Genomic DNA, 27,449 nt, shown 5'->3' on the forward strand with positions numbered 1-27,449 from the left:
ATGGGGACTTTATGCAAGACAATTCCCTCGGTTCGCCACCACTGAACACGAACAAACCAGGTTCTCGCAGCACCACTCAAACGCTAACATAGATCTAACAGCCAGCTCTGTGCAGCTGCGCAAGGCAGCTCTTCCTCCCGAATTCCCTTCAAACCTGGCCATCAAAGCAGCCAGGTGAACAACAGCTTATTCAAAAGAAAAGAAAGGAATTCTTCCCATTTATCCATTCCTTTATATTTGCCCTACAAGGAAGCTTAAACAAACAACCCCAAGCCAACGTTTATGTCAATAAGAATATCTTTGTACCTGGCATACAGCAGGAGAGTGTTTTGAGAGATTGACAGAACACTTGACCATGCGAGGAATGGCATCAAGCAGCGGGAAAGCAAAGATTTATCTGCTTTTCATTAAAACACAGTTTTCCACACCTTGCTCACACACCATCTCTCCCTTCCCTTGTAGTAGCTGAAAAAAACCCAAACTTCAGCAACTTGTCCAAAGTACACAGGGACTTTCACCCAGCCCAGTATTTCAGAATAAGTTACTGAAAAAAATTACTTCAGCACACAGGAAATTTTCCCCCTGCGCCACCAACTTCTTGGGACCATTTTTGCTCCTGTTTGCAATACAATCAATTTCTTCCTTCTCTTGCAAATCGTTTTCTCCTTAACACAGCTACGTTTGTACTGCAACAGGTTAACCCACAAATTCTCCCTCCGTTTCTCATCAAAAGCTCGTTTGAAACTCAGTGAGAATTTCTGGTGGTTCTAAAACACATGGAAAAGAAAAAAAAATATATAGAATGCCCTGCCTTTCAGCAGGAAAGAATGCAATACACCCCTGTGCATCCATGTGTTTATTCCCACATGCAACCACCAAGATGATCAGAGGTGTTGAGGTAATTTCACATTCAAATAAACACGTTGCAAGTGTTTATCGGAATGTCTAATCATTGAAACAAATGGGGCCGCGTTTGTGGCGGTGGGCGCAAGCAACTCTCCGGCGTGCTGCGCTCTGCCGATGCCGCCTTAATGCACGAAACAAATGGAAGGAACAGACCCGCTGTGCAATTTCAAAATTGCTTCCCAACGTAGTTATTTCCTGACAGCAATTTTTCAAATGCAGCAGCAAGGATCACCCTGGCATCCACCAAAGAGCTTGGTCCGAGGGTCCTGAACAAAAACAATCCAGAGGATTTCCGGAGGAAACGTAGACACTAATTTCAAACTGCAGATGATATTTCAGTTTCTCAGCTCCTTTAACTCACAAAAAAGCCTGAAGGGATGCCGGTCTACAAATCCCTGCCCCAGCCCTCATTTCGAATTTGTTCCTTTTAATTGCCTTTGTGCCGAGAGGAAGGCTGGGAAATTTCCGTCTGATAGAATGCTTTGCATGGGAAATAAAGGGCAGAAAACAGGAGTTTGGTGCAACAAACTGCCAAGGTGACCATCCCCGAGAGCTGCACTGGTGCCAGGACGATGACAGACACAGTGACCACAGGCCAGCACAGCTTTAGGGAAGTGCCAACGCATGTGCAACGTAACTGATACCAGAAACCATCAAAGAGACCCAGAACCTCAGCAACATCACTGCTTATGGCTCCTGCATGGTGCTGCATCACACAAACAGCACATCTTGGGATGTCCTTACCACTACAGAATGGTGTCACGGTCCTTACCTGGACTCACACGGCATCAGACAGCACCACCCATGGAAACAGTCAAGGTGCTCCACCATTTTTTCTCTCTTAAACCCACGTGCATCAGCGGTACCTATATCATGTTGTACCTTTGCTTCGTCTCCGGCTCCGATACTGCTCGGTGTAGAAGGTTAGCTGGGTTTCATCGTCCGCCTCTGAGCCAGAATTTCCCTTGGCACGTCCGAACCCGATCCCACCTGCAAGCGACAGAGAGGAAAAAGTCAGCCCTGTCCGCTGAGATGCGGAGCGGCGGGGGCGCCAGGAGCTCCTGGGCAGAGGTGATGGATTTGGCCAACATCCACCACTCCCGGTCCAGGGGCTCTGCTGAAAAAACAGGAGACTTTTGCCACTCATGATTTCACTGGATCCTCATTGCCCTCATCAGGAATCAAGACCCCATGGCGCCAACTGCGATGTGAACGTAAGAAGATGATTTCTGCCCCTAGGAATGTATTTTACAAATGCACTGCAATGTATTTACAAAGAAAACCACCGAATGGAGAAGCTGCTCTCCCCAAGGACACCTATGTGGTGAAGCACGGTGAATTTTAGGTGTTTGCTTCAAAGCAAACCCAGCAGAGACAAGTGGTGCAGGGGGAATGCAGCACTTGGCAGGGGGCGCACTCAGGACCCCACTGCCTGGCGAGGGTCCATCTTCCCTCCCTCAGCACCCAGTTTGGCCCATCCGCTCCCCCAGCTCGCTGTGACGGCCAGCAGCATCCATCCCTGCAGCAGCCGGTACCCACAGCCATGGCAAGGAGCAGGGCTGGTCCCCTGTTTACCCAGCATCTCTCTCCCGGAGCTGGAACTGGTGTGGGATGCTGGAGCTGGTGCAGGATGCTGCAGGAGCCGCCAGACCCACCAAGGAGTGATGGATGCTTAAAAAGCAACGTAGACTATAACTGGCAGAAGTTCTTCAATCCTTGCAGAGTTTAAAGCAAAGAGGCCTCTGGGGGTTGACAGTGGCCCTTTAAACTGCCATTAAAATATTTTACTGTTTTTAAAAAATCCTTTATTCTAGGCAGAAGTACAATTTCCCCACTTCTTGGCAGGAGAACAGAAAACGAGCAGTGCATTCTGCCCTCTGAAATCCTTAATCACCGCAATGAGAGGCGGCTGGCAGGAGCCGCAGGGACGCCGGGAGCTCGGCACGTGGCTCCTGCCCTGTCCGCGCCCTGCCCTGTCCCTGCAGCACCTCTGCGGGGGTCTCAATAGGGGGGTAGGAAAAGGCTCCGCCAGCTACTTTCCTCCTGAAAGCAGCAGGAGGGGTCAGGGCTTGCACACAGCAGCGTTTAGTGTTTGGACATGGGGTCTCGAGGGGGGTTATAGACTCGCAACCCCAAACCACAACCCACCATCAGCCCCTCTTCGGACCCCCGTATTGCAGCAAACATCCGACTTCAGGAAAGGCCCAGGGCCTGGGGTTCGGAAGGGCACAGCCCAGTGGTAAAACCAGTAAAGCTTATTCACATCAGCAAGGAAAATCTTAATTAACCTGCGCTTCTAACGCAGGCCCTTGGGCAACCAGCCAGGGCAGCAGCTCTGCAGCATGTCTCCTGTCCTGCCGAGCAGAGAACGCCAGGGATGGGAGAGACACCAGCTACGGGAGGGTTTTCTCCCGGAGCTCAGCAGAGCCAGCTCCTCTGACCACACAGGCAGCGCAACTGGGGGGTTCAGCTGGAGAACAGGAGCTGAGGGGAGACCTTCTGATCTCTGAACTGCCTGGGAGGAGCTTGGAGCCAGGGGGGGTCGGGCTCTGCTCCCCAGGAACAAGCGATGGGACAAGAAGAAACTGCCTTAAATTGCACCAGTGGAAGTTTAGATTGGATCTTGGGAACAATTGCTTCATGGAAAGGGCTGTCGGGCATTGGAACAGGCTGCCCAGGGCAGTGCTGGAGTCACCATCCCTGGAGGGGTTGGACGGATTTGGAGATGAGGTTCTTGGGGACACGGGTTAGCACCAGGGTTGGGTTAACAGTTAGACTCTATAATCTTGAGGGTCTTTTCCAACCAAATGATCCTGTGATTCTATCACACTGTCCCTCTCCCACCTTCCCCTGAGCCAGACCTGGTCGCTTTTGGGCAGGCAGGTGGCTGGGGGCGGACAGAGGCAGCGATCTCCAGAGTTTGCTCCCCTCTCGTGCCGCGCTGACGTGACCAGGCAGCAGCTGCTCCACCGGCCACCATCCCAGCCCCCTCCGGCCGCTCCGCGTTTGTGTGCTGGCCGCGTCTCGGTGATGGATGGCGCTGACATGTTAAATTACTCAGGCTGGATGTCTTCGGAGAGCTGGTGACAGCGATATTGCATTTTCTGATTACCCAGCACTGCGCGGGACGTACGAATACAGGAGTCGGGAGACCCGGCGCAGGTCCCCAGCCCGCAGCGGAAACGTCTCCTCTGACCCAACACGCGGTGGCAGAGGTCAGCATGGAAACACGAGTCCAGGCAGAGAAACGGCTGCAAGGGATGTGCTTTTAGCCCTTCATGCTATAGAGGATACCAGAACGCATCTTGGCGGTGGTTTTGGGGGTCCCAAAGGCCAGCTGAGTCAGCCTGTCGGATGCAGGAGTGCTAATCCTTGACTGATCTTGCCGTGAGCCTGATTTCATGTTTAACTGTGCCCAAAATCTGGCCAAAGCGTCTCTGTGAGATATTCACACTTGGGGCAATGCCTCCTGCACCAGCTCCACCAGCCAGCCTCGGTGGCAGGTTACTCGCCAGGGCACGGCAATGAGGATGCTCATGGTGAGGATGAGGATGCTCACGGCAAGGATGAGGATGCTCACAGCAAAGAACACCCACGTGCAGCTACCGATGAGGATGAACAGGGAGACCACTCCAATAAAGCCACGCAGTCCTGCCTGGTCAGCGCTCCTTTTCTTTTTAAAAAGAAGGAGAAAACCTCCAAGTAACAGAAAGTAAAAAAAGATCCTAATTGCCACGACCGATTACAAAACAGAATAAGATGCTTAAAGAGAGAGGACAGGGGAACAGCAGCTTCACAGCACTGGGTACACATAACACACTTGCAATCCTCTGCAGTGACTCCCCCAGGGAGCTTTTACACCCTTTACACTCAGTTCGCTCCTGGTATTTAAAAAACTAAAGCTCCCCTTCCTCATCCGCACCCCCGCCTCCTGCCCCACGGGGACCAGGCAGTGGGGGCGAGGAGGGGGAGCTCAAGGAAGATGCTCTTGCCTCTAATCCTGTTTGCAGATTTACAAGCTCGTTAATCCGTTCAAATGGATCGCAGCTCAGCCACGTGCTGGGCCAGGGTGCTGGTTTTGAGCCCGACACTAATTTAGCCGGGAGCAAGGGCGGGGTGCCAAGGCAAACACTGCTCATTATGCTGTAATTAAAGATGGTAGAGTTAATACTGAATAGGGACTACAGAAATAAAATTCAGGAATTAGAGGCTCTGTGATCCCCAAAGACTTCCCGTTAGCTAAAGCCATGTGTATTTTTTAAAGGTGCATTTCCATCATTTAAAAATTAAAAGCAAACCTGACATTTCAAATGCCTTCCCCAAAGCCAGGAGGTTACCGGGCTTCTTAGGAAAGCAAAATGGATGCAAAACAAATCAACACAGAGTTAAAATAAAGAAATAAGTAATGGGAGCTTTTTGGATAGCTCCTGTCTGAGGTCAGATTGATCCTCCAAGCTGAATGTCATAACAGAAGTAGCACCTCATATTTGTCCCCATGGTGTCACTCAGCATGTCCATGTATCCCCCTGTCAATGCAAAGGGATTTTCTGCATCACACCCCTCCAGAAAAGGGCCAGACCCTGTACAACCACAGCATTAAAGACCCACGACCTCCCTGCTCAAATGTGTTCAGTTCTCTTTAACTCCACACTTGCTCGCCCTGTGCACCACAGTCTGCTGGGTGCTCAACAAACCCCTTTGTTCCCAGGCTTCCCAGTAAAAACCAGATGAGGAGTTCCTCTCCCCATCCTCCCAGCAAGGTCCATGCACCAAGGGCTGGCCAGGCAATGCAGAGCTATACAATCAGCTAAGTGGACATTTTCAGTTTAATTAAATTTACCCCCAAAAGAGCACCAGTCAACTGAAAAAAACAAATGTGGCCAGAGAATGGTAAATCAGATGCAATTTTAGGGAATGGAAAAAAAAAAAACCACACAAACCATGCAAACATTTTACTTTGAAATCTATCCAGCCAACAACAACAACAAGGGAAAAAGAAAAAAAAGCCAGAGCATTCTGCTCTGGTTTGTCGTTGCAGCAGGGACACACACACGCACTGGCTTTGGCCAACAAAAACTCTTCCTCCTCATTGATCTTCCCTTTTCCTTTTGCCTCCACCCAAAAAACCCACACCAGGATGGGTGGTTCAACAACCAGGTGATGGCCCCACAGAAACCACGGAAAACCGGGGTCACTCTGATCTCAGCCGTTGCACAGCTGCGAAGGGTTTTATTTTCACCAAGGACCAACTCAAGGAGCTGGATGTGATGCTTTGACTCGAGTGAGGCGAAGGCGCCCAGCTGAAGTCCAAAACAGCCTCACCAGCAAAATGTGATGCTCCATGGGGGATGGACAAATGGGTGAGGTGGAACAAAAAGCAAAGCAGGGACCACAGGTGAGCCCAGCAGAGCTGAGGCTCCTCTCCCTGGGGTAACTTTGGGTGAGTTATAACACAGTCAAGACCTCCAAAACACAAGAATTCTCAGCCCTGACCGACAGCGGACCCCAATTCAGGCAGAAGGACCTATTAATGGCTCATTTATCCTCAAAGCCAGGGTGCTTTTAAAGGCCTGCCCCAGGAGAGGGCACCAGACCCCCTCTCTGCACAAAACGACCACCCTCAAAGGCTCCAACATCCCACCCAGCCCCTGGGGTGGGTGCACCGGGTGCTCCATCGGCCAAACCCGCATCCTCGCTCCCTCCACCACCACCTCTCCTGGGCATCACTTCCCAGTTTAAGTCCCGCGCTCACTCAGTCGGGTTGGGATGCTTTGGGTACCACCCTGGCTGCATTTTTGGGAAGCAGTAAATCCAGACCTTCTGGGACGCAGCATCCTTCCTAGCCCTCAACAGAGACATCCTCCTTCCAGCCCTCCCCTCCTGCACCTCGGCTCTTCTCATCCTCCCTCCCCCTCTATTATTCATAAACTCTAAATGCGCTTCACTGGATAAAAGTGTTTGGGGAGAAAGTTTGTATGAAAAAAGCATTAGACAAAATAAAGTTATATGGTACTGTAAATGGACAGGGTGGTGTGCGGTTTGTGGGGTTCTTTTTAAGTCAATCTTCTCAGCAATATACGACCTTTCCCAGAGCTGCTAGAAACACTTAGTGCAGAATCAGATTTAATAACAGGCAATAGGCAGCAGTTTAAACACACTTAGTGCGGGGAAACGAAGCAAAGCAAAGCTTATCCCAGATTTGGTTTTGTTGGGCTGGGGCAGTGGCTTGTTCAGTTTCTAGTTTGGTTTATCCCATGCAGGATAGTGGGAGCCTTTCCATAAAGGAGAAAATCCTTTTGCTGTGCACGGTTCCTGCAGGGAGAGTGCTCCAGCTGCAGGGCTCTGATGAGGTTAAACATTAATTAAATCGAACCACGAGAAAATAATTACACACATGCATCCGTCAGGCTGACTTGTCACTACCCAGTAACAAAGTTGGATGCAAACTCCATCAGCGGAACTGTCACACGGCTGTTAGGAGGAAATAAATGCATCCCAAACGGACAATTTCATTTAGGAGGAGGGGGAAAAAAAAAAAAAAATCCCACGGCTTGCAAAGGATTAATGAGGCGAAGGGTTTATGTTTGCAATTGGATGTAAAATGCAAACATCGTGAGTTGTGATATCATCGTTTAACCTTAATGTTCGATAGCACTCCAACCGCTCGCCCGCCGGAGGGACAATTAACCACGGGCTGTAAAAACAAAACCTCCGACACGGGAGAGGAGCGGAGAAAGGCATGGATAGGGCCTCAGCACCATGGCTTTCACAAGCAAAATGTAATTTCAATTAAAAGGAGATGAGGATGGGATGGGGCTGTGGGAAGTGAAACGGCCACTGGAGATGTTAGAACTAGCTCGCATTTTGGGGGGGCTGCTCACTCATTTCTCATAATTAAGACCTGAAAATATTTTTCTAGGTTGTGTCAGCAAGGGGTCCTGTAAGCAGACACACTTGATGGAGAGATGCCTCACTGAGCACCATGAGTGCTTTGCCAAGCAGAGGAGAAATTCAGCTCCCCATCCCAAGCAGAGATGTCGGGCACGAGCTGGTCCCCAACCCTCATAAGGAGCAAACAAAAGCCTGGGCAGAAATCGAGAGTAACGAAGGGCTCTCTTGTCCTGGTGTCCACTGACTGTTCCCACCGCTGGGCAGAGGGATCCTGGGGATGGTGGTGATGGGGTGAGGGTGGGGAAGATCTCCTCCTGCCTTAGAGGATGCTCTGGGACGGTGCAGACAGGGATTTGCAGGGAGGCGGGAGAGCTCCAGTCAGGGGAGGTGGGAGATGGAGGGTACGTGTCCCCAGAGACGGGGGACAAGCCGGGCTGGTTCAGGGCCACACTCTGCTCCCGTGCAGCCACAGGCTCTGCCTGCAGCCGGGCATCGCATCTCCTCCTAAGCTGGGCTATGAGGATTAACTGACTTACTCCATTAGTGACCAGAAAACCTCTTGCCTTCAGGTGATTTAAAAGTGAAATAAAAACAAGGAAATAAAAAAAATGAGGCAGGAGCAGGGAGTCAGGGAACTTCATCAAGGCGGTCGCTGTGGACCTCAAAGCACCCACACACATGCACAATCCAGATATACGTATTTGAATAACTACTAGAAAACAAACCAAATAATTTAAACCAGTTAAGGAGTCAGAACATTTTCTTCACACTAAATGAATAATTTATGGGCAGAGCTATAATAAAAAAAGCCCTCTCCAGGCCTGTATTGCAGGAAAATGTATCCAGAATAAAAGATCACATTTCAGACTCATAAATAAATGAAAACCAAAACCAACAGTAAACAGAGAGAAAAGTATTTCCTTCCCAGTTCCTGGCACTGCCAGAGACCCACAGTGCGCAGGGTGGACCATGGCCAAGGGACCTCCCTGCCCATCATCCCTGGAGGAACCCTGACGCCTCGTCCTCCTCCTCCTCCCCAGCTGGAAATCTGGACCCAAACCTTCCGCAGACCCTTGGCACTCACCACTTAACCCTCAGCCATTACTGATTTAAGCAGTAATAGCAATAGGAGGCGGCAGTTTCCCTTCCTGAAATACAACACAAGGACCGTTCCTTTGCCCAGGGCTGCTACCAGCCAAACTCCTCTGGTTGCCCCGGTGCAGGTGACAATGGCCATTACGGCTACAAATAAAACCCGGGATCCCTCCAGCTCACTTTTGCACAGTGCAGGCTTTAGAGCCATGAAATGCTGCTCCCACCCCCTGTGAGGCTCCTAAAAAAATAGCCCAAAAAACCCCAAGTACTGGGAAAGTGCAATGAAGAGAGGTCTCAGCGATGCGAGTTACACCCAAAATGAACTTCACCCCTTCCTCCGATATAAAAACTTGCCAAGAAAGTGCATTTCACTCCCATCAAACCTCAGTTAGCCAGGGCAGCTGGCAGGGACCCTCGATAAACCCCCGGGGGGATGCACTCCTCAGCACCTCCCTCAGATCACCCAGAGGATGCTGATGGGGGTTCATCCCTCTTCACCCCATCGCAGCAGAGCTCTGGCATCCCCACGCTCAGCAGTGAGGGTGAGGAGCTCCTGCCTTCATCCCCAGCCAAACCCAGGGCGCCGGCGGAGCAGCCGGTGACCACGGCACAACCTACCTCGGGGCCGGCTGCGGCGTTTCCGTCTCCCCATGGACGTGCTGCGCAGCGCGGGCTGGAGCTGCCCGATCTCGATGGGCGTGTTGGTGCGGAAGCTCTCCTTGAACTTCTGCATCAGGGACTCCACCGTCTCCTGCGTCACCTCGGGAGCTGCAACACCAGCAAAGGGACTGTGGTTAAGAGAGGACCGGGCCACCACGTCCCCACTGCCCGCACAACCCCCTCCGAGCAAAGAACAGTGTGAGCCGGAGGCGAGTCCTGGGGCAGGAGCTCTGCCAAGAACCCGCGATGTCACCCACGGGGACCCATCCAGAACTTTCCAAGTGTTACCAAAGCCACAGAGCTTAGAAAATTGAGTTTACAGAAATCGCATTTTTCACGCTGCTTTCCAGCATTTTGGACTATTCCCTGCCTCTTCCCCCATGTGCACACGGGGCACATGGAAGCATCCTGCCCTTATCCAAATTACAGCCTGAAGGGTTCAAAACACACAAGAGCCCCCCAGACACTGAGTTACCTTTGGGTCGAGTTTAACTCTGCCCCGGGAGCTCGGAGTTGTACCCGAGGCTTGGTAGGCTTTTGGGGGGTTGGGTACTCTCTGCCAGGCAAGTTTGGGGTTACAGAGCGATGGGCAAGGCTGGCGTGGGACCAGGTCAAGGATGTACAGCCAGTCTGGGCAGGCTCTGAGATGCTGCACGAATCCCCGGGGTCTTCCAGGGGCTGCACCCACATGCTGGAGAGCAGCTCCTGAGCTCAGGAAACAGCTTTTTGCACCACCCCACAGCACACCACAGCCAGCTGATGTTTAAGCAACTCCCCTCCTTGCTCTCACACACCCCTTTAACTAGTAATGCCAAAAAAAACCCCCACCAAACCAGAATTGTCCTAAGAAACTCACCACCCACCCACAAAACAGGCAGTTATGGGAGATCATGAAACCACTCACAAAGAGCAAAGATAAAATTCAGGATCAAAAGGTTTGTCCTCTGGCAGACCACAGAGGTCTCCCAGGTTTAACAAACAGTTTGGCCTCTGTCAGCTCCTTGAATAAACTCATTAGCGGAACATAACCTCCACCCTTGTCTCCACTGATTAGCTCCCAAAGCTGACTCTGCCCACAGCGTGTCCGTGTGGGGCTGGAAGGGACCACCGGCCCTACAGCCACCCCACATCCCACTCAGATAAGGGATAAGTGACCACCTTGGAGCTGCTCAGCCCGGCAGGGAGATGCATCACCCCACCACAACGCCCCAGTCCAGAGACACATCAGATCTGTACGGGGCACCCGGTGAGCTCAGGATGCATAACTGCTGTAGATCATGGACTTTGCAGCATGTAGCAGGGGCCACTTGAGTGCGAAATGAGAAGGTGGCCATGCAGGACGAGGCATTTGTAATCCTAGACAAGGATTTAACTTAAATGCGGAGTCTGCAGCAGACTCCTCCGACAGCCACCCACGCTGCAGGGAGGGGAGCGCAGACCGGCTGCTGTGCCCGTGGGCGCAGGCGCATCGCGAGAGGATCCATTGCGCCGGGCGATGGGGAGACGAGGATCCAACCCGCTGCCTGCGTAAGCACCGAAGGTGGGAACCATTTCGGGAGAGCTCCAGAGAGTGGGTGGCCTAAGGGACCAGCTATGTTACATTTTCCAGTTATTCCACACCAGGAGCACCACAGATCAAAGGCAGAGCTCCCCAAAGCCCTCTGCATTTACGGCAGGCATCAGCCAGATCCTGCAGCATTGCAGAGGGGAGAAAAAGAAAAAAAAAAAAAAAAACAAAACAAAACTCAAGAGCAGGGAAAGGTCTCCAAAGAGCACCCAGTCTCACCCCGACAGCACAGATCCAGCTCCTCTCGCAGGGCTCCCCGGAGGTGCCGGGGAATGATGCTGCAGCAGCACCGGCGGGGCTCAGCATCCCCCTCGTGTCTGCGGGGGGAAGCCCATCCCTGCAGCTCCTTCACCCGGGAGCAAGCGTAGCAGGGCCTCCCCGCGAACAGATGGCAAGTTATCTGAACCCTGGGGCTGTGCGATATATAACGCGTGCAAGTGGAGCAGGGAGCTCGGGAACCGCGCGGCTGAGGCTTATTTACCGAAAGGAGGCCAGAAGGAGAGCGCAGGAGGGGAGGAGGAGGGGGCCATGCCATCAGCCAGTGATGAAACGTGGTGAGGTCGCAGCTCTCTCGTGGTCCCTGCTCAGCTGATGGGAGTAATCAGTACCACAGTGATTGTACCCATCTGGCCACCACGCTCGGCACATCCATCCAGAGGCATCTGCTCCTGCACTCGACAGTGGAGCAAATGCCAAAAGCTGGGGGGAGCGTTGCCTGGGCGGGGAGAGGGTTCCTGCAGTAGCTGGTTATTTGTGGTGATGTTAGAAATACTTATTTTCCAGGAATGGGAGCAAAAAGCTAGTGCGTCCCTCTGCTCTGCACAACTCGTGTGCGCCACCACATCGTTGGTCTCAACAAGCCCCTGAGCTCAACTCAGCCCCTGTTTCAGGCCAGGAAACAAAGAAAAACAAACAAACCCACAAAAAAAAAATAAAAACCCCTTGTCAACGTGATCTCAGCAAGTGGAGTTCAACATAGACACGGTGGAGAAAACTCTCACTGACAAACAAAAGGTAGCTGGGCTTCAACTGATAAGTATCAGGGATCAAGGATGAAGGAAGGACTGACCCTTGCTGCGTAAAATAGGGAGAAGAAACCACCGCACCGTCATGCAATGATCACAGCACTCACCAGGACTGCTGGGACCCTGCTGACTACTGGGGTGTCCATCACATCCATAAAAGAGACACAGTTTGCCACAAACTGCCACCTGGGGTTTTCTACCATCAATCATCTAAGCCTGGAAAGCCCAGTGCAGGAACCCAACGCTGGACCGATGCCTCCGTGGGCCAAGAATCACAGAATCATTTTGGTTGGAAGAGACCCTCAAGATCATCCAGGCCAACCATAACCTAATTCTAGCACTAAACCACGTCCCTAAGAACCTCATCTATATATATGCCTTTTAAACACCCCCAGAGTCACACAACCGCACGGCAAACACGAGTCCACATGCGCGCACTGCCGCGCGCTACGTGTGTGCTTGGCATTCTCCTCTCCCACAGAGGTTTTAATAGCTCGGAAAAGGAGGGGAACACACACTAGGATGCCTCAACACCCCAGCTCTGCCCTGCGGGCCCCTCCTGTGCTGCCCGTGCCAAACCCCAGCTCAGCCGGCGGCTCACGGTGCTGCCGCAGGACCCGCACGCTGCAGCTGCATCACCCGATGATGCGGCCGAACGCGATGCAGATTTAGAGGCGATGGGACCATCCTCTCCTTGAGCAAAGCTTGCCAAACTGCCTTCTCTCCCATCCCTGGTTTCCAGGAGATAAATCCATCCGGGCTATTGAGCTCACATCTTCGTCACCATGCTGAGAGCTTCTCCAGCCTGGCAGAGGTGGTGAGATCCACCCCGGGGTTTGGCACAACGCGATGATCTCAATCTAACCCCATCCTATATCAAGGGCCTTTGACAGCGTAACAACCCCAGGAACAAACCGAAGCAGAGGAAGCACAAGGCTCTCCAGCCTCTGCAAAATCAGCTTCCAACTCCAGCAGCAATTTAAGGATGCAGCTGAAGGTCACTGTACCTTTGTAAAGCATATTACGTGTTCCTTCATACACCTCCCTCCTGTCCACCTCCATACATTATTTTGAAAGCGATTTGCTCTCCTTATGGCTCCCCTATTCATTTGCACGTCTCCCACAAAACAATTCATACCAATAGCCTTTCTTCCTCCCTTCCTTCCTTTTTGCTGGTACAAATTGCAGTGGGGAAATATGTTGCTTGGCTTAAAAATTACAACAGGAAAAAAAAAGGCATCGACTGAATAATATGAGCGATACTTGGGTAAAAATACTTTGCAACAGAGATGCAGCAGCACTTGTTCCAGCCCTTGCAGGAATCCCAGCACAACCAGCAGAGTCATACCTGTCCTGACGCACAGGCTGGCTATGGGGGTTGTTTTGGGAAGAGACCAAAACCAGTATCTCACCAGCTTCAGTGGTCAGGAGAGATTCTCCAAAACGCAGTCCCAGGTTTGGATCAGTGCAACCACCCACAACCCCACACCTACATCCCATATTTGAGAGATACATCAGTTGCTTTCCTCCACCTCCACTGGTTACGCTTGGATGGTGCCTCTGCCGTCGCAGGACATCACCGAGGGTCTGGCACAAGGGATAAGGAACTGCCAAACCCCTTGGACTGTGCACCATTTTCTGCCAGCAGAGGCTGGGAAGCTGGGATGGAGACAATGGCAATAAAAGTATCCCATAGCCCTTGGGAACAAGCCCTCAAGCTCACTGAGATACAGAATCATTTTGGTTGTAAGAGATCCTCATGATCGAGTCCAACTGTTGCCCCAACCCCAGCACTAACCCATGTGCCCGAGAACCTCATCTCCATCTGTCCAACCCCTCCAGGGATGGTGACTTCACCACTGCCCTGAGCAGCCTGTTCCAATGCCCGACAGCCCTTTGGGGAAGAAATTGTTCCAAGATCCAACCTCAACCTCCCCTAGTCCCATTTGAGGCCGTTTCCTCTCATCCTATCACTTGTTACCTGGGAAAAATATTCAAGGGTCTTCAGATGTGGCCTTGAAGGACCCGAATGGAGCAGCTGTAGCACGTGCTGGAGAGCTGCGCTCAGCCAACGCTCCTGCAGCCCACAGAGACCCCACGGCCACCCAGGACCTGGCACCCCCTCAATGCCACACAGCTCCCCCCCAAACCAGGCTCAATGCCTTGCAACGAGCTGGATGGTCCCACAACCTGGAATTTGCAGCTTATTACAACAGAGCGGTGAGGCTCAGCGTCTGCAAAGGTGCCAGCGCCCCCGTGTCTCCCAGTGTTTGGCTTAAAGTTTCGGTCCCTGGAGCCACCACCGTCCCTCTCCTCCGGCCACAACATCTGCACTCCTGCGCTGCAGGGACAGGGCTGGAAAGGCAAGAGCAGCTTCTACTAGAGTTTCCCACGCTACGTATTGAGCAAAAAAAGAGTTAAAGAAAAAAATAGTTCTTTAAGCAACTGATGTTCACATCCCTCTCCGATTTCTGAGTGTCAGAGAGCGAGTTATCGATTCCTCAACATTACCAGTGGTTAAAATGCTCCTGGAGTTTTGGAGAGAGGAGCAACTCGCAGAGCAGCTCAAGAGCTGCTTGACTGCGCCAGCTGCTTCGCTGGAATCAAAGCGTTTCACCAGAACACGTCAAACTCAATCAAGGATTAAATGGAAAAGTTTGAGCGCAATTAGAAGTCGAGGCTGGTGGAATTTTTACCTCCTGATCTGTGCACGGATTCATGACGGCACCCGGGGCCACAGCTCCCTCGTCTCGGACACCAGCTCCATCTCCTGCTCCGTCACTCACCGCTGTCAGGATTTTTCAAATAATCTGCTTTTTCCAGGCACAGGGAGGGTGCTCTCCTGGGGATCACTGACACTGGCTCAAAAAAATCTAACACATCGTCACATCCATAACGCACCACGTAAACGTCAGCTATGCGTGACACGGTTTAATAACATTATAATTGTCTCCTCCAAATCAAACCCCAGCGTTTCAATAAGCACATTTTGATGTTTCTGGATCAGTATTTTGGAAATTTCTATGCTACGAAGTATTTCAAGAAATTAACTTTCCAATTCTACTTGGGATGAGCATAAATTTCACAATACTGGAAGTTTTCCACATGGTAGAAACCCTGTTTTCTCACCGGCTCTAAATAATGGGTGCTTGCTGCTTTTCGAAGCATGAAATAAGCAACGGTGTTTGCTGTGAAACCGGGATGTGGACAGATTTTCAACAGTGCCACCCCAAAGGTGCTAAACTCCAGGAAGGAGAGAGCTTTACTAGCATAAAATTCAGTAATTACACCGATACCTCTGTGATGACGGCAAGACAGATTTGGACACCAGCTTCACACATATTGGGAAGAAAGCACATCTGGACAGTGACGTCCTGCCACAGAGAGTGGTGGACACGGCGATGACGTGAGAAATACTGAGAACTTTACCTCTCCATCACCTTCCGCAGCCACCAAACCCCTTTACCACCTCTCGAGCAAGACTGTCCCCACCGGTCCCCTGCTCTCCATCCGTTTCGGTCATATGGCACACGCAGGCACAGCCTGGCTAAGAACACCAGGAGACTATTGCCTGCATTACACGAGCAACTCAGGGGAGATAGATATATATACATTAAATAAAAAAAAAAAAAAAATCAAAACAAAGCACAAAGAACCCACATACCCGTACATCAGGGCCCCAAGCACCTCTTGCAATGCATACATCTCCAAAGCATCCTTAGGCGAACCCACCAGGGGAAATGATTTACGCGGCACGGCGCGCTCCGCCGGCGCTGGCCCCCAGCCCAGCCTGCCAGCACAATGCGAGGGAGGATCGATCTCTCCCCCAGAAGCTCTTTTACACAGAGTGGTTTTCATATGCAGCAACGGAGCGATATGGGAACCCAGGAGCATTTTTGAAAACAGGCTTGTATTCCATCTTGACTTTTTTTTCTCTTTTCTCTCCTGGCCCTTTTTTGTTGGGTTTTAAATAGAAAATATTTTTTTTTTAACGTGGGTATTAATACATTAGTAGATTATTATATATGTTAATAAATCTCTTGCTACAAAAATAGATTTTTGTACGTAAAAATCTGATTTCAATTGCAAATTGGAGGGGGAGAGTAGCAGAAGAGAAAGTTTTATTCGAGATGTCTCCTTTGAAAGAAACTGAACAAATGTATTTTCCTCCTTCATATATTCATGAGATGACTGTTTCCCTACCCTGTTCCCCACCACCCTCGGCTCTGGGCTTGAAGCCAGCACAGCCCTTATCTGGCATGAGGCAGGGAAAAAAAAGCCCTGATAGGATCAGAAGTTTTCAGTAGTTTAACAAATTTGAAAGAAAAAAGTCTCCATTGGTTTTTAATAAAGCTTGAGGTGTGTGATGGGGAAGAGGGGGATGCAGGAGAGGCTGGGGGGCGGCACGGGAGGGGGATGGAGACCTGTGGGGCTTTGGGGTCCCACAGTGGGACGAGGACCCCGGGGAGCACCAGGGCACCCCACAACCCTCTGACCCCACATCCACTCTTTGCTCTTCCGTTCCCCCATCTATAGAAAGCAGAAGATAATATCTGCAGCTCCGGTCCTTGCTGCAGCCAGGTGAGCTGCTCCTAAAACCAGCAGGACCCGGGGGAACCTCCAGCCCCCTGGAAAGGAGCATCGGGGGCCAGAGCCCACAGCAGGTCCCTCCCAGCACCAGCTGCCCTGACCCTTCTTCATCCTCTCTCCAGTCACGGCGCTCAACCGCTTCCCAGCTAATTGCCTCCACTCATGTGTGCAAACTAACCATTTACTGGAAAATGCCACAGAATGTTAATTTCGTTCGGAATTAGGTAATTGCAAAGCACTTCCATTTTTTTTTATTATAGGAAATGAATAAGCATTGTATTAATAGCATCGCTTCCAACTCCGACCACAATCGCAGCCCCGTCGACAGAGGCAGCAAGTTATTTGTCACCCCACGCTTTCTCTGCTTTTCTACCTGCCTTCCCTTCCTCCAGCCACGGTCCTGACTTCCCATGTCAGTAATTAAGATAATGCAATAGAATTATAAACACATCACAAAAGATCAAACATTTAAGAGCCGCGGTCCAACGGTCCCCCCCTCTGCCTGGCACCTCTGCATCACGAGCATCTTTCAAAAGCAGACGGGTCTCTGCGCTCCTTGGGCTGCTGCCAGCTGGGTTTGACCTTCCCAGGAGCTGTTTCTGACCAGGGAAGCCTCAGCTCTTCCATGAAGCTTCTCCAGCACAGCCCTCCCCTAACATGTATGCAGCATTTCTCTCTTTATCCCATTTCTTCTGGAAGAAAAAGCATTTGGCCATGGGATGCTGCCCTGTGAAGCCCGCTCCATCGCTCCCTGCCCCAGCACTAAGAAGGTGCAAACCTCCAGAGACTCTGCTTCCCACCTTCTCCGCTCCAATAAAACCCTTAACTTACTTTTTTATGAGATATCATAACTTTTTCACTTATGCAGAGAGGAATGGGGAAGAAAGGCAGACCCTCGGTAGCAGCTAATGCTCCTCAAGTTATAAAATAATTGGAAAGTTAAATAAGAACACTCAAGAGGAAGCTTCTCGATTTGGTGCTAATGGGCACATGGAGCAGCCTGGGCTAATGTTGCGTGGAGGAGAGCACAGAGAAAGCACAGCACTGACCTCAGCACATCTCCAAAACTCCACAAAACCAGGGGAAAACCTGTTGGGATGGGGACCCACTGAGGGCAGGAGGAAGCCCCAACCCGCTCCTGCCTGAGGAGCCTGCACTGGAACACGGACCTGGAGGCAGCAGCACTTTGCCCTCTATAAAGCGGGAGGGGGGTGAGTGCGAGCGAGCCCCAGCACCCCGGGGATGGGCACGGGCAGGGCTCTGGGAACAGCAGATGTGGGTGGGAAACATGGCATCGTGGCCCCTTCTCCAGCCTCAACCACAACACATCTCACAGCTCAGCAGAATGAGTTTGCCAGTTGGAAATAGAATTTCCTTTGCCCCTCAGGCACGGTGACACCTTTCCCGGTACCGGCAAAGAAGGGAGGACAAGGAAGCAATGTTAACCTGGAGGCAAGCCACCAAAAACCCATATTGCAACGGGGCCAAGAAGCTCCAGCCGCGCACACGTGGCCCAAACACCACCAAAACAACCCCACCTGCAGCAGCAGGGACCAACCACCTCCCACGGCGAGAAGCACACTGGGGCAGGCAACAAAGAAGGAGCCGAGCAGCAGCTTTCTGCCTCAGAAGAAGACCTGGAGCTGATGGAACTGCCCAGGTTATCAACAGCAAACCAATGCCAAGCCATGCAAGGAGCGAGGCTGAGTGTGGACCCGCAGGACAAGCCACAGCAAATGCTGTAACTCAGCGGGGCCGTCAGAGAGGATTGATTTGAAGCACCTTGTTAATAAGTTTCTTCTCCCACTGGTCCTTTGGGTAGGTCGCTACCTAATGATAAATGGGGCTGAAAGGTGCCTGCAGACCTAACATCAGCGCAGGTGCCCGGCCTCAATCCATCTTCCTTAGGAGCCAGCTGACAAAACTAACTGTCTCGGTGCCATAGCCAGGTAAAACACGACCGGTACAAAGAGGACATGCAAAGAGCTGGTGAAGCAGCTGCCCGCCCGTTCCCCTCCCCATAAAACCCACCAGCCCAAGGCAGAGAGACTCTCACACGTGGAGCCACAATGCCACTAAAAGCCAAGGTGAAGATGCACCGGGTACCGTGTACCAAGAAAAACCCATCGCTCTCATGCACGCAACAGGACCTGAAGCAGCCTCAGCTCCGAGCCACACATCCTGAGCAACCACATCTCTGTATTTCCAGCAGAAATGGAGAACATTAGGATGTTCTCCTTCATTCCACACCCTCTTCTCGTCAGCCCAACTTCAGGAACCGGTGGCAGATTTTTGCTCCATGCTGACACCATGGAGCTGAAGCTCTCCCATGTCCTCTGCATTGCACGCAAGGCAGCTGCAAGATGCAACCCAGCACGGAAACTTAGGAGAGAGGAGGACACTTGAGATCCCTCAAGGTCTCCCAAGGGGAATAAACAGTCACCATATTATTTTTTAGGTTTTGCATCAGGAAAAAGAAAAAGTTAAAAAAAACCCATATCAACGCTAATCCTGGTCAACAACTGGCCTACAACCCAGCTAGGCCTTAAATAATGTAGTGCTTTATCAAACATTCATAGCGATGCACAGAGTGATCAACAATGCGCACCTGGCATTTATATAAATATAGTTCCTGATGGCTTGTTTTCCTTGGACAGCCAAAACTTCACAGCTTATCTTCTGTTAGCTTGTGATTTTTGCCTGGATAAAAAGCACTTTGGACACCTGGGGAATCAGGACACCAGCACACAAATCTGCCAGGACATCTCCACCGGGCATCAGCAGCCCACACAACCCAGCAAAAGCCCAGGCTGAGAGAGCTGCTGCTGAGTTGAGAAGCCACAAGTCACCCAGTGGTGGGTGGGAAAGGGGGTGACCAAGGGCGTTGCTTCTCGCATGAGATGTCGTGCAGCATTGCCATGAGAACAGCCCAAGCCTTGCAACGTGGGGATAAATCAGCGAGACCTCAGGCAACCGCCACCCCTACGGGATGCTCAGCAAAACGCTGGCACATTAACACACCCCTTTTCTCTTCCACTCCCTATGGCACCATCAGAAGCAGCTTTTCCATCTGGTTTTTTCCCTCCTCTGTCTCACGAAATTACGAGTGCAATGCTGCAAAGGGTGGGGAGAAAAACAAGAAAACCACATCAAGAAATCTACCCTATCAGCCTTTTCTCAACAGCAACACTTACTGTGGGCCAAGAAGAGCCCTGACCAGCCTGAGAGCTGTTCAAATCTTAATCAGTCATTAAGCACATGCCAGCACAGCACCTCCCTTGTCCAGGGAGATGCAGGACCAGAGGAGACCACCAGCTTCCCCATCCCTTCTGACCTGTTGCTGGAGGCACGTCGGACGTGAGTCTCGCCTGCTGGGCAGACTCACATACATCTATGGTGCTGCCTTAGGTCACTTTATTTTTGGGGTGTAATGGAGGGGGAGTGTGTCCCACAGGATCATCAGGCCAAGAGACCATAATTCCCTTGCCCCATGTTGATGGGGACAACCCAAATTTTGGATTGAAGCAACCAGTTCGGTGTGATAAGATGATCAAAACCAAACTCCAGCCTGGCAGCTCTCCATTCAGAGCTCAAAAGGCAATTAATATATTAATTATGCCTGTGTTTACCTTTCTGGAAAGCAAAGCATTTCCCCGGCAGGTGTGCACATCTCCAAATCAACATTAAAGTCAGAGCTGGCATCACTACAGAACTGAAAGACCCAGTGGCGTATCCATTGTAACCTCTGCAACTGGGTCCCCTATTCTCTCCATTAATGCACTCAAGTCAGTTGGAATTAAGCATGTTGGACTTAAAAACATGTTTAATTTCTCTGATAACTAGAGACACCAGCTACGCATATGCTTAAATGCTTTCCTGAACTAGGACTTGATTCCTACCCTGTTAGGCCTCTTTTTTTTTTTTTTTTTTTTCCTGTTTCTTTAAAGCTGAAATTTGCAGCCAGGTTTTTCAGCCAGGAATAGTGGACTGCTAAAAACCACTTTCCAGGAGCAAGTGACGTGAACATACATTTTCAAAGGTCTCTGTAAATTACACAAGGAGTTGGAGGGGATTAGAGCTGGAAAAAGCTGATCACGGACAAAGAGGGTCACAATCCCATCAGGTCTCTGAAAAGAAGACAGAGCCCCAAGACACACTGGATGCCATCCTGACGTACTGTCCCATTTTAGCTTCCAGCCCCAGCGAACGTTAAGCCATCATTTTATTTATTAAAGGCTCAGAAAGCCTCTGGTTAATGCTCAGATTCAGGGTGGCACTGCATCCACCTACCTGGGATGCAGGTAGTGGCTCCAGCACTGGCAGGGTGGTGTGGGCACCAGGGAGGGGACATGTCCCTGTCACAACCAGCCATGTGCCCGGCCAGGTGGGGACATCCCCTCAAGGATGGCAACATGAGGCTGGTCATCTCTCTCCTGCTGCCCATGGGCTCTCCCGTCTCTGTCGCAGAGGAGAACACCATCACTCTGCACCTTACAAAGGCATCGCCTCTGGCCCTGTCGTTACATCTCACCTCCAAGATAAAGCAGGCCTCATGTACTTGTTACAAATAACACCTCTAGAATGCTGCTTGGCTCCCCTCTCCAACTCACAGATGAGGACTGGACCATTAAGTGACATGACCAGGGTTACCAAAGCAGCCGGTGGCAGAGTGGAGCTGGATCTACATCTCCAGGTTCTCATGAGGTGCCGGGCCATCTTTCAGGCCTGCTCAAAAGCCTCTCGCTATCACTGCAGAGAAAAGCATCTATGGATTAAGTAAGAAAAACCTCAGAGGTTTACCTAAGTTAACACAGCAGGTGAGAAGAAAGTCCAGGAGATATGAATTCAAGATGACTGCACAAGCACACCTTTGATATGCCTATGGTATTAATCATCAGTATCATCGGTAATAAGTCCTGTCTCCCGTCTAGACTTGGAGGCCATACCCAGACTGCAGAGTCTGTGAAGCCAGCACGAAGGCTCGCTTGAAAAGTCCTTTTTTTGAACATGAAAGAAACCGAGAAAATAAAGATGGAGCCTTTGTTGCGGGACTGGAATTGCAGATTTTCAAGTCTGACATCTATTTTCTGCTTGGTTTTCACCAGGCAGAAGTTCTGCTTCTCACCAATCCTTAGGAGATCTGGACTGGCAAAGTCTTCTTGTCGGGGAACTTGTGGGTAGCCCCACATTCAGGCTTGCTGGATTTTTACCTGCTTTCATTTACTAATTTCATCTCTGTGCAGCCAACGTGCCTCACCTGGGGATGCAGCGGTGCTGCCTGCGATGGACCGGGGGCCAAACCCCCTCAAACAGCACCTGACAGACAGAGGCAAAGGGCTCCTGCTGCTGCAGGATGAAACCACCTCGGTAAAGACGAGAGCCGGGTATATTAAAGGAGAAAAGCAAGTTAGGAATTCCCAAAGGGCTGGAGCTTGAGGCCATCTGCTCAGGAAAGTCAGAGGAGCAGAAATCACCAGGAGCACAGACTGGAAACCACCCGGAGAAGTGAGGACAGAGGCAGTGAGGGGATGGACACCACCTGCACGCATTTACCCAAATCCCGCTAATCGCAGAACGCTGTGTACGCACAGGGGGTGGGTTTGGACATGGGGGTCTCCCCAGCAAAGGCCAAAGTCCGGGAACTGCAGCCCACGTCTGCAGACCCTGCTTGGCACCACACACACCCACGGGCACCAAACCCCCAGAGACCTCAGAATTGCCAGGGATAACCCAAAACTGCGAGGAGATGGCGCAGCCCCCTTTCCACACCAGCACAAAGGAACCCTTTTGGCTAATTAGGACTGCCTGGCTATTGCCTCCTTACACACTCCATTCCATTTTATGATATTAAAAAAAAAAAAAAAAAAGAGACTACTTTTCTTCTTAAACTGCCTCAGATTTTTCTTCTGTCTAAATTCATCTGGGCTCTGTGCAATGTCATCGGGTCAGTTTGTGCTCCTGCAGCAATTCTAATTCTGTCAGCTTTCCATTTTCTAGGGAGTTGAGGGATTTTTCTTTTTTTTTTTTCTTTCCCCCAAGTCAAAAATGATTTTGCATAAGAGTAATAATGCTAATGGCCCTGCACAGCACATCCAGATTACAGCTGCAACTAGGGAGAAATAAACATCTCATCTTTGCCCTGCTGTTTATCTACCCACAGCAGAGCCTGGTATCAGGTCAGAACCTGTAATTTCATTAACTTTATCACTCAGACACGTTTGTTGCTAGGTGTCATTATTCAGCACATTGCTCCCATGTTTTGTTTGCGCTGGGCTTCACTTCAGATGCTCCGGTGCCGTGTGGCAGCAGCCCTCCCATCTGCATCGCTGCAGAACCCTGCCCGAGACCTGCGAGGAAAGTTTGGCTCGCTGATCCGTGCTCTGCTCGCCCCTGATTTGTAAAATATTTCTGCTGTTTGACCTCTCGGGCAGGAAATTCTCTCCCATTTTGCAGGGCTGTACATAGCAGAGTCGCCCAGTGCAATTCCCTGCCTGACCTGATACATCCAGAAACCCCACGTGGGGAATAAAATAACCATATTCTTTCTCGTGGAAAGGGCGATTGAGCCCAACAGCTGCACAGCGTGGGGTGCAGGAATCCCAAACGATGGGAAGCGCCCGCCGTCAGCACGACCCGGCACCTGCAAATCAATCACTGCTCGGCACACAGGGGAAAGCGAGCAGCGCAGGCAGGTGGAGGGCGAGCCGAAATGCTCCATCTTCATCGGATTTGCCATCCCTGGTAATTAATGCTGGGAAGTGACACTTGAAAGAGCTTCTAGTGACAGCCCCAGCGATGATACCGTTTGGAGCCCGCTGACAAGTCCCAGCTGATGCCTTATCACAACGCTACACTGCAAGAGCAGCAAGGAGAGCTTTTCCCTTGGGTGCTGACGGACTCCCCAGGATGCTGGCACAGCTCTTCACCCAGCCCTGGTGGTGGCACCAAAACCTGGCGGCTCTGGCCAAGGCAGCCAGGCACCAGAAGGTTGACCCCATCATCAAGCTAAGACCATGCTCCAGCTGGGTCTTCCCTGATGCATCCATCTTCAATCCACCTGTAAAACTGCGCCTGAGCAGAACTGATTTCCAGCCCCCGGGGATCTCCAGGTACACGGTGTCTGCTCACACCAACTGTGGAGTTTCTCCGTCCCACCTGCCGCATCCCTGTGGGAATCCCGGCTGCAGCTGCTGCTCGCGGGCACATCCGCTGCCTCCCAAATCACTGCGTTTCCCATGCGTGGGCAAACCAGGTGGAAGTGCAAAGCCCACAGCACGTATATTTACATTTCTGGTGTAGAAATCCTAGACCTGAACTACAGTCACTTTGTCCTTGATGATCCAGGTTCAGCAGAGAGGAGCAACTAGCGCATACCATAGCTTGACTCCTCAAGCAAAGCCTCATGCAGGAGGGAAAAGTGCTCATCTGGGAGGAAACACACAGTGAACAGCACAGTTTGGAAGGATCAGATCAGGCAAGGCACAAACCTGCCTTGATCCAAGGTGCAAAGCTTGACAGCATCACAAGCTGAACTGGTGGGGACATTTGTGAACCTGTCTCCCAGGCTGGGGTAGCCCTGGCTACGCAGGCAGCTTGCAGCCCTGACTTGGGGGGATTTTCCAGTCAGTGTAAGAAATTCTTTATTGCTAATTCCTGAAGCCCTCGGATAGTTTAATATTCTGCCCTAGATCTTGTTTACTACCATGTGTTGAAGAGGACTGAAATGCAGTTACTGCTGTCTTCCCCACGCACACAACTGTAAATAATTTATAGAAAAGCAAAACAAAGAAGAGAATATGAAAGAATTAAAAAAAAGGCAGCAATATGTTATGATATATGAAAGGTTTCATTTGTTCATTCTCACCAAACAGAGGGTTGGGGAAACATCTCTTAACACCAGGGGCCGGTAAGAGCCAGGCGTACACAAAGGGGGATGCCAACAGGGATGATCAGACCAGCGCTCAAGGACGGCAGATGAACCCCTGGGCACCTCTACGTTTGTTTGAGCAACGATAGCCATCACCATTGTAATAACCTTGTTTAAAAGGGGAAAGAATAAAAAGCACTTTAAGGATGGAAGAAACACAACCTCAGCCAGCACTTACGGCAGTCGCAGAGGCAGGGACCTGCCTCCCAGGCATGATGCATCGTCTGGGCTCTCGCTGGCTCCGATGCTCAGAGCTGCACAGTCTCCCCCAGAGAGCCCAGAAGAGTCCCTGTCTCCACCCCTGTCCCCCAGCACCGTCACCTTGGCTGCTCTGACAGGGACTGGTCAGTCTTTGTGGGAATCCCTCATGGGAAGAAGGGGGGATAGTCCAGCATCACCCCACGAGCCCCTTCTCTGCACGGAGGGAGCTGGCGCATCCCTTCCTCGCTCCTGCTGGAGTCACTCGGCAATTAGCACTAATGTACTTTGCTTTTGTTTATTGAAATGCATTTTGCTGTACATTGCAGGCGAACAATATTAAATGCTTTCTAATGACACTTCAATAAGCAAAGGTAGTTGTTGCAGCTTCTGAAAGACAGTCTTTAAAAATGCACGTAATCAAGTGTGCATTAGCAAAAACACCCTGGGGAAAGTGCTGCTCTTCTCTGCACAGCAGACAAGTCCCCGAGATCCCCCCGAGTCCTGTGATTGTACCCATGGAGCCTGCGGTCCCTCCATCCCTGCACACAGGCTGGGGCAGCATCCAGACCCAGCCCTCACAATGACAGTTCCCCAACTGCACAGAGCAGAACAACATGGTCCAGCAGCACAAGTTGCATCTGCAGTTAAAAGAATAACTAAATAAAGAGCAATCAGTCTAGGCTTTGGCACTGGCCTCCTCCTATTGCTCCCCGAGTGTCTTCCAGTTGAGGGCTCACAGATACCGTGCCTCAGTTTCCCCAACACCATCCAAAGGTGATTCCCCTCTCAGGAAGGGCAGCTCCAAGACAAGATCTGCAAACCACTTTGTCAATGACAGCTCACGACCAAAACCCAGAGAGCCAAGCACTAGTCACAGGGCTGCCCTATTTCCCCGAAAATAAGACAGGGTCTTATATTAATCTTTGCTCCAAAAGATGCTTGCTTTTTTACATGTATAACTGCCTCGACACTATTTAAATTGATTTTTTAATGAACTGTAACTAGGGCTTATTTTTGAAGGAGGGCTTGTATTTCGAGCATCCTCAAAAATCCTGAAAAATCATACTAGGGCTTATTTTTGGGGTAGGTCTTATTTTTGGGAAAACAGGGTACGTATGGATGAACCATCCTCTCTAGGTGACACCGCACAGGACAGACACCCTGCTGAAGGACAGGGAGAGGGAAAGAGGAGAGAGAAAAGCCACAAACCTTTCTTTTCATAGTCGGGCTTCTCCTCCCCACCCCGACCCAGGCTCTCCAGCGTCCGCGTCACCTGGCTGCCAAATTCATCCTCCCTGGTGCTGGGCTCTGCCCGCCGCGGCGTCTCCTCCTCCTCCTCGTCCTCGTAGTCATCCAGGATGGGGGTCTCGCGGATGGGCACCCCGATGACCGAGTTGTGGGCCTGGAGGCGCGAGTTGCGGAAGCTCTCGCGGGCCTGGGGGCCCAGCAGCACCGAGGGGATGTAGTGGATCTCGTGGGTGGCCTCCGTGCTGGCGCTCTTCTGCGGGATGCGGCGGCGCTTGTGCCAGCGCCGCTGGGCGTACAGGGCCACCGTGAAGACCAGGAGGAGCAGCAGCAGTGCGATCAGCCCGCCCTGCGGAGGAGAGCAAAGGGAACGGGTCAGGAGATGCACAGGGCACGAGGATGTCAGGATGGGACCGGACTCTTTTGAGTCATGTCCAACAACAGGATGAGGGGCAACAGGCACGGATTGAAGCACTGGAGGTTCCGTCTAAACATAAGAAACTTCTTTACTTTGATGGTGACAGAGTACGTTGTGGAGTCTCCTTCTCTGGAGACATTCAAACCCACCTGGACACATTCCTGTGCGATCTGCTCTGGGTGAACCTGTGTTAGCAGGTGGGTTGGACTAGATGCCCAGAGATCCCTTCAGCCCCAACCAGTCTGTGATTCCGTGTAACCACCACTCCCCAGGGCGCAGTTACCCCCGCTCCATCATATCTGGTTGTGATTTGCCTGTCGTTCCAACGAGATTTCAGCCACAGCCCTGGGGGCACAACACAACATATTCCACACCGAGACCTTCTCTGCAAAGCTCTGCTCTTCCCCCGCCTCCAAAGTTTCTTCAAGGTAGCTCTCTACCACGTCACCGTCCAAAATTAAAAAAATAAATAAATAAAAAAAAAATTTAAAAGAGTCTTTACTGAAAAAAATAAACTTCTTAAATATCCGTATGTCCACGGAAGCGGCCTCTCCTCCCGAGGGAGCCAGCCCTGCCTCTGGCTGCTCTGGAGGTTAATTCAGCCCCGGACAGGCAGGAGCTGTGCCTGTGCCAGCTGCCGGCCTCTTCAACTGCGCAGCGCCGGAGCAATTTTATCCCGTGGCAGATAAGCAAAGAAGGGCATGTAAATCAAGAGCAGCACGAGCAATCGCGGTTTTGCGGCATGATGTGGAACAGCCAGGGCAGGCGTTTCTTTGGCACAGGGGATGCCACAGCCCAGAGCGTTACAGAGCACGCGAAAACAAAGCGGAGACGCGCAAATACCTCATCTGCATTCGATACAAAGCATTGTGCTGTACCCGGAGAACAGCTCCGACTCCTAAACAGGACCAGCTGTAAAGAGGT

At 51.2% G+C, this 27,449-nt stretch overlaps 1 protein-coding gene across 1 annotated transcript in view; it reads right to left on the bottom strand.

The window, feature by feature from the left end:
- Positions 1-27,449, bottom strand: part of ASTN2 (astrotactin 2) — a 318,934-nt gene that overhangs the window by 213,155 nt on the left and 78,330 nt on the right. The window contains exons 3-5 of the mRNA XM_065648278.1: positions 26,072-26,456; positions 9,511-9,660; positions 1,789-1,896 (exon numbers count right to left, since the gene is read on the bottom strand). Of these exons, the coding sequence (XP_065504350.1) occupies positions 1,789-1,896; positions 9,511-9,660; positions 26,072-26,456 (643 nt within the window). The remainder of the gene's footprint in view (positions 1-1,788; positions 1,897-9,510; positions 9,661-26,071; positions 26,457-27,449) is intronic.

This window comes from Caloenas nicobarica, chromosome 19 (genome assembly GCF_036013445.1).
Source record: "Caloenas nicobarica isolate bCalNic1 chromosome 19, bCalNic1.hap1, whole genome shotgun sequence".
Taxonomy (NCBI): domain Eukaryota; kingdom Metazoa; phylum Chordata; class Aves; order Columbiformes; family Columbidae; genus Caloenas; species Caloenas nicobarica.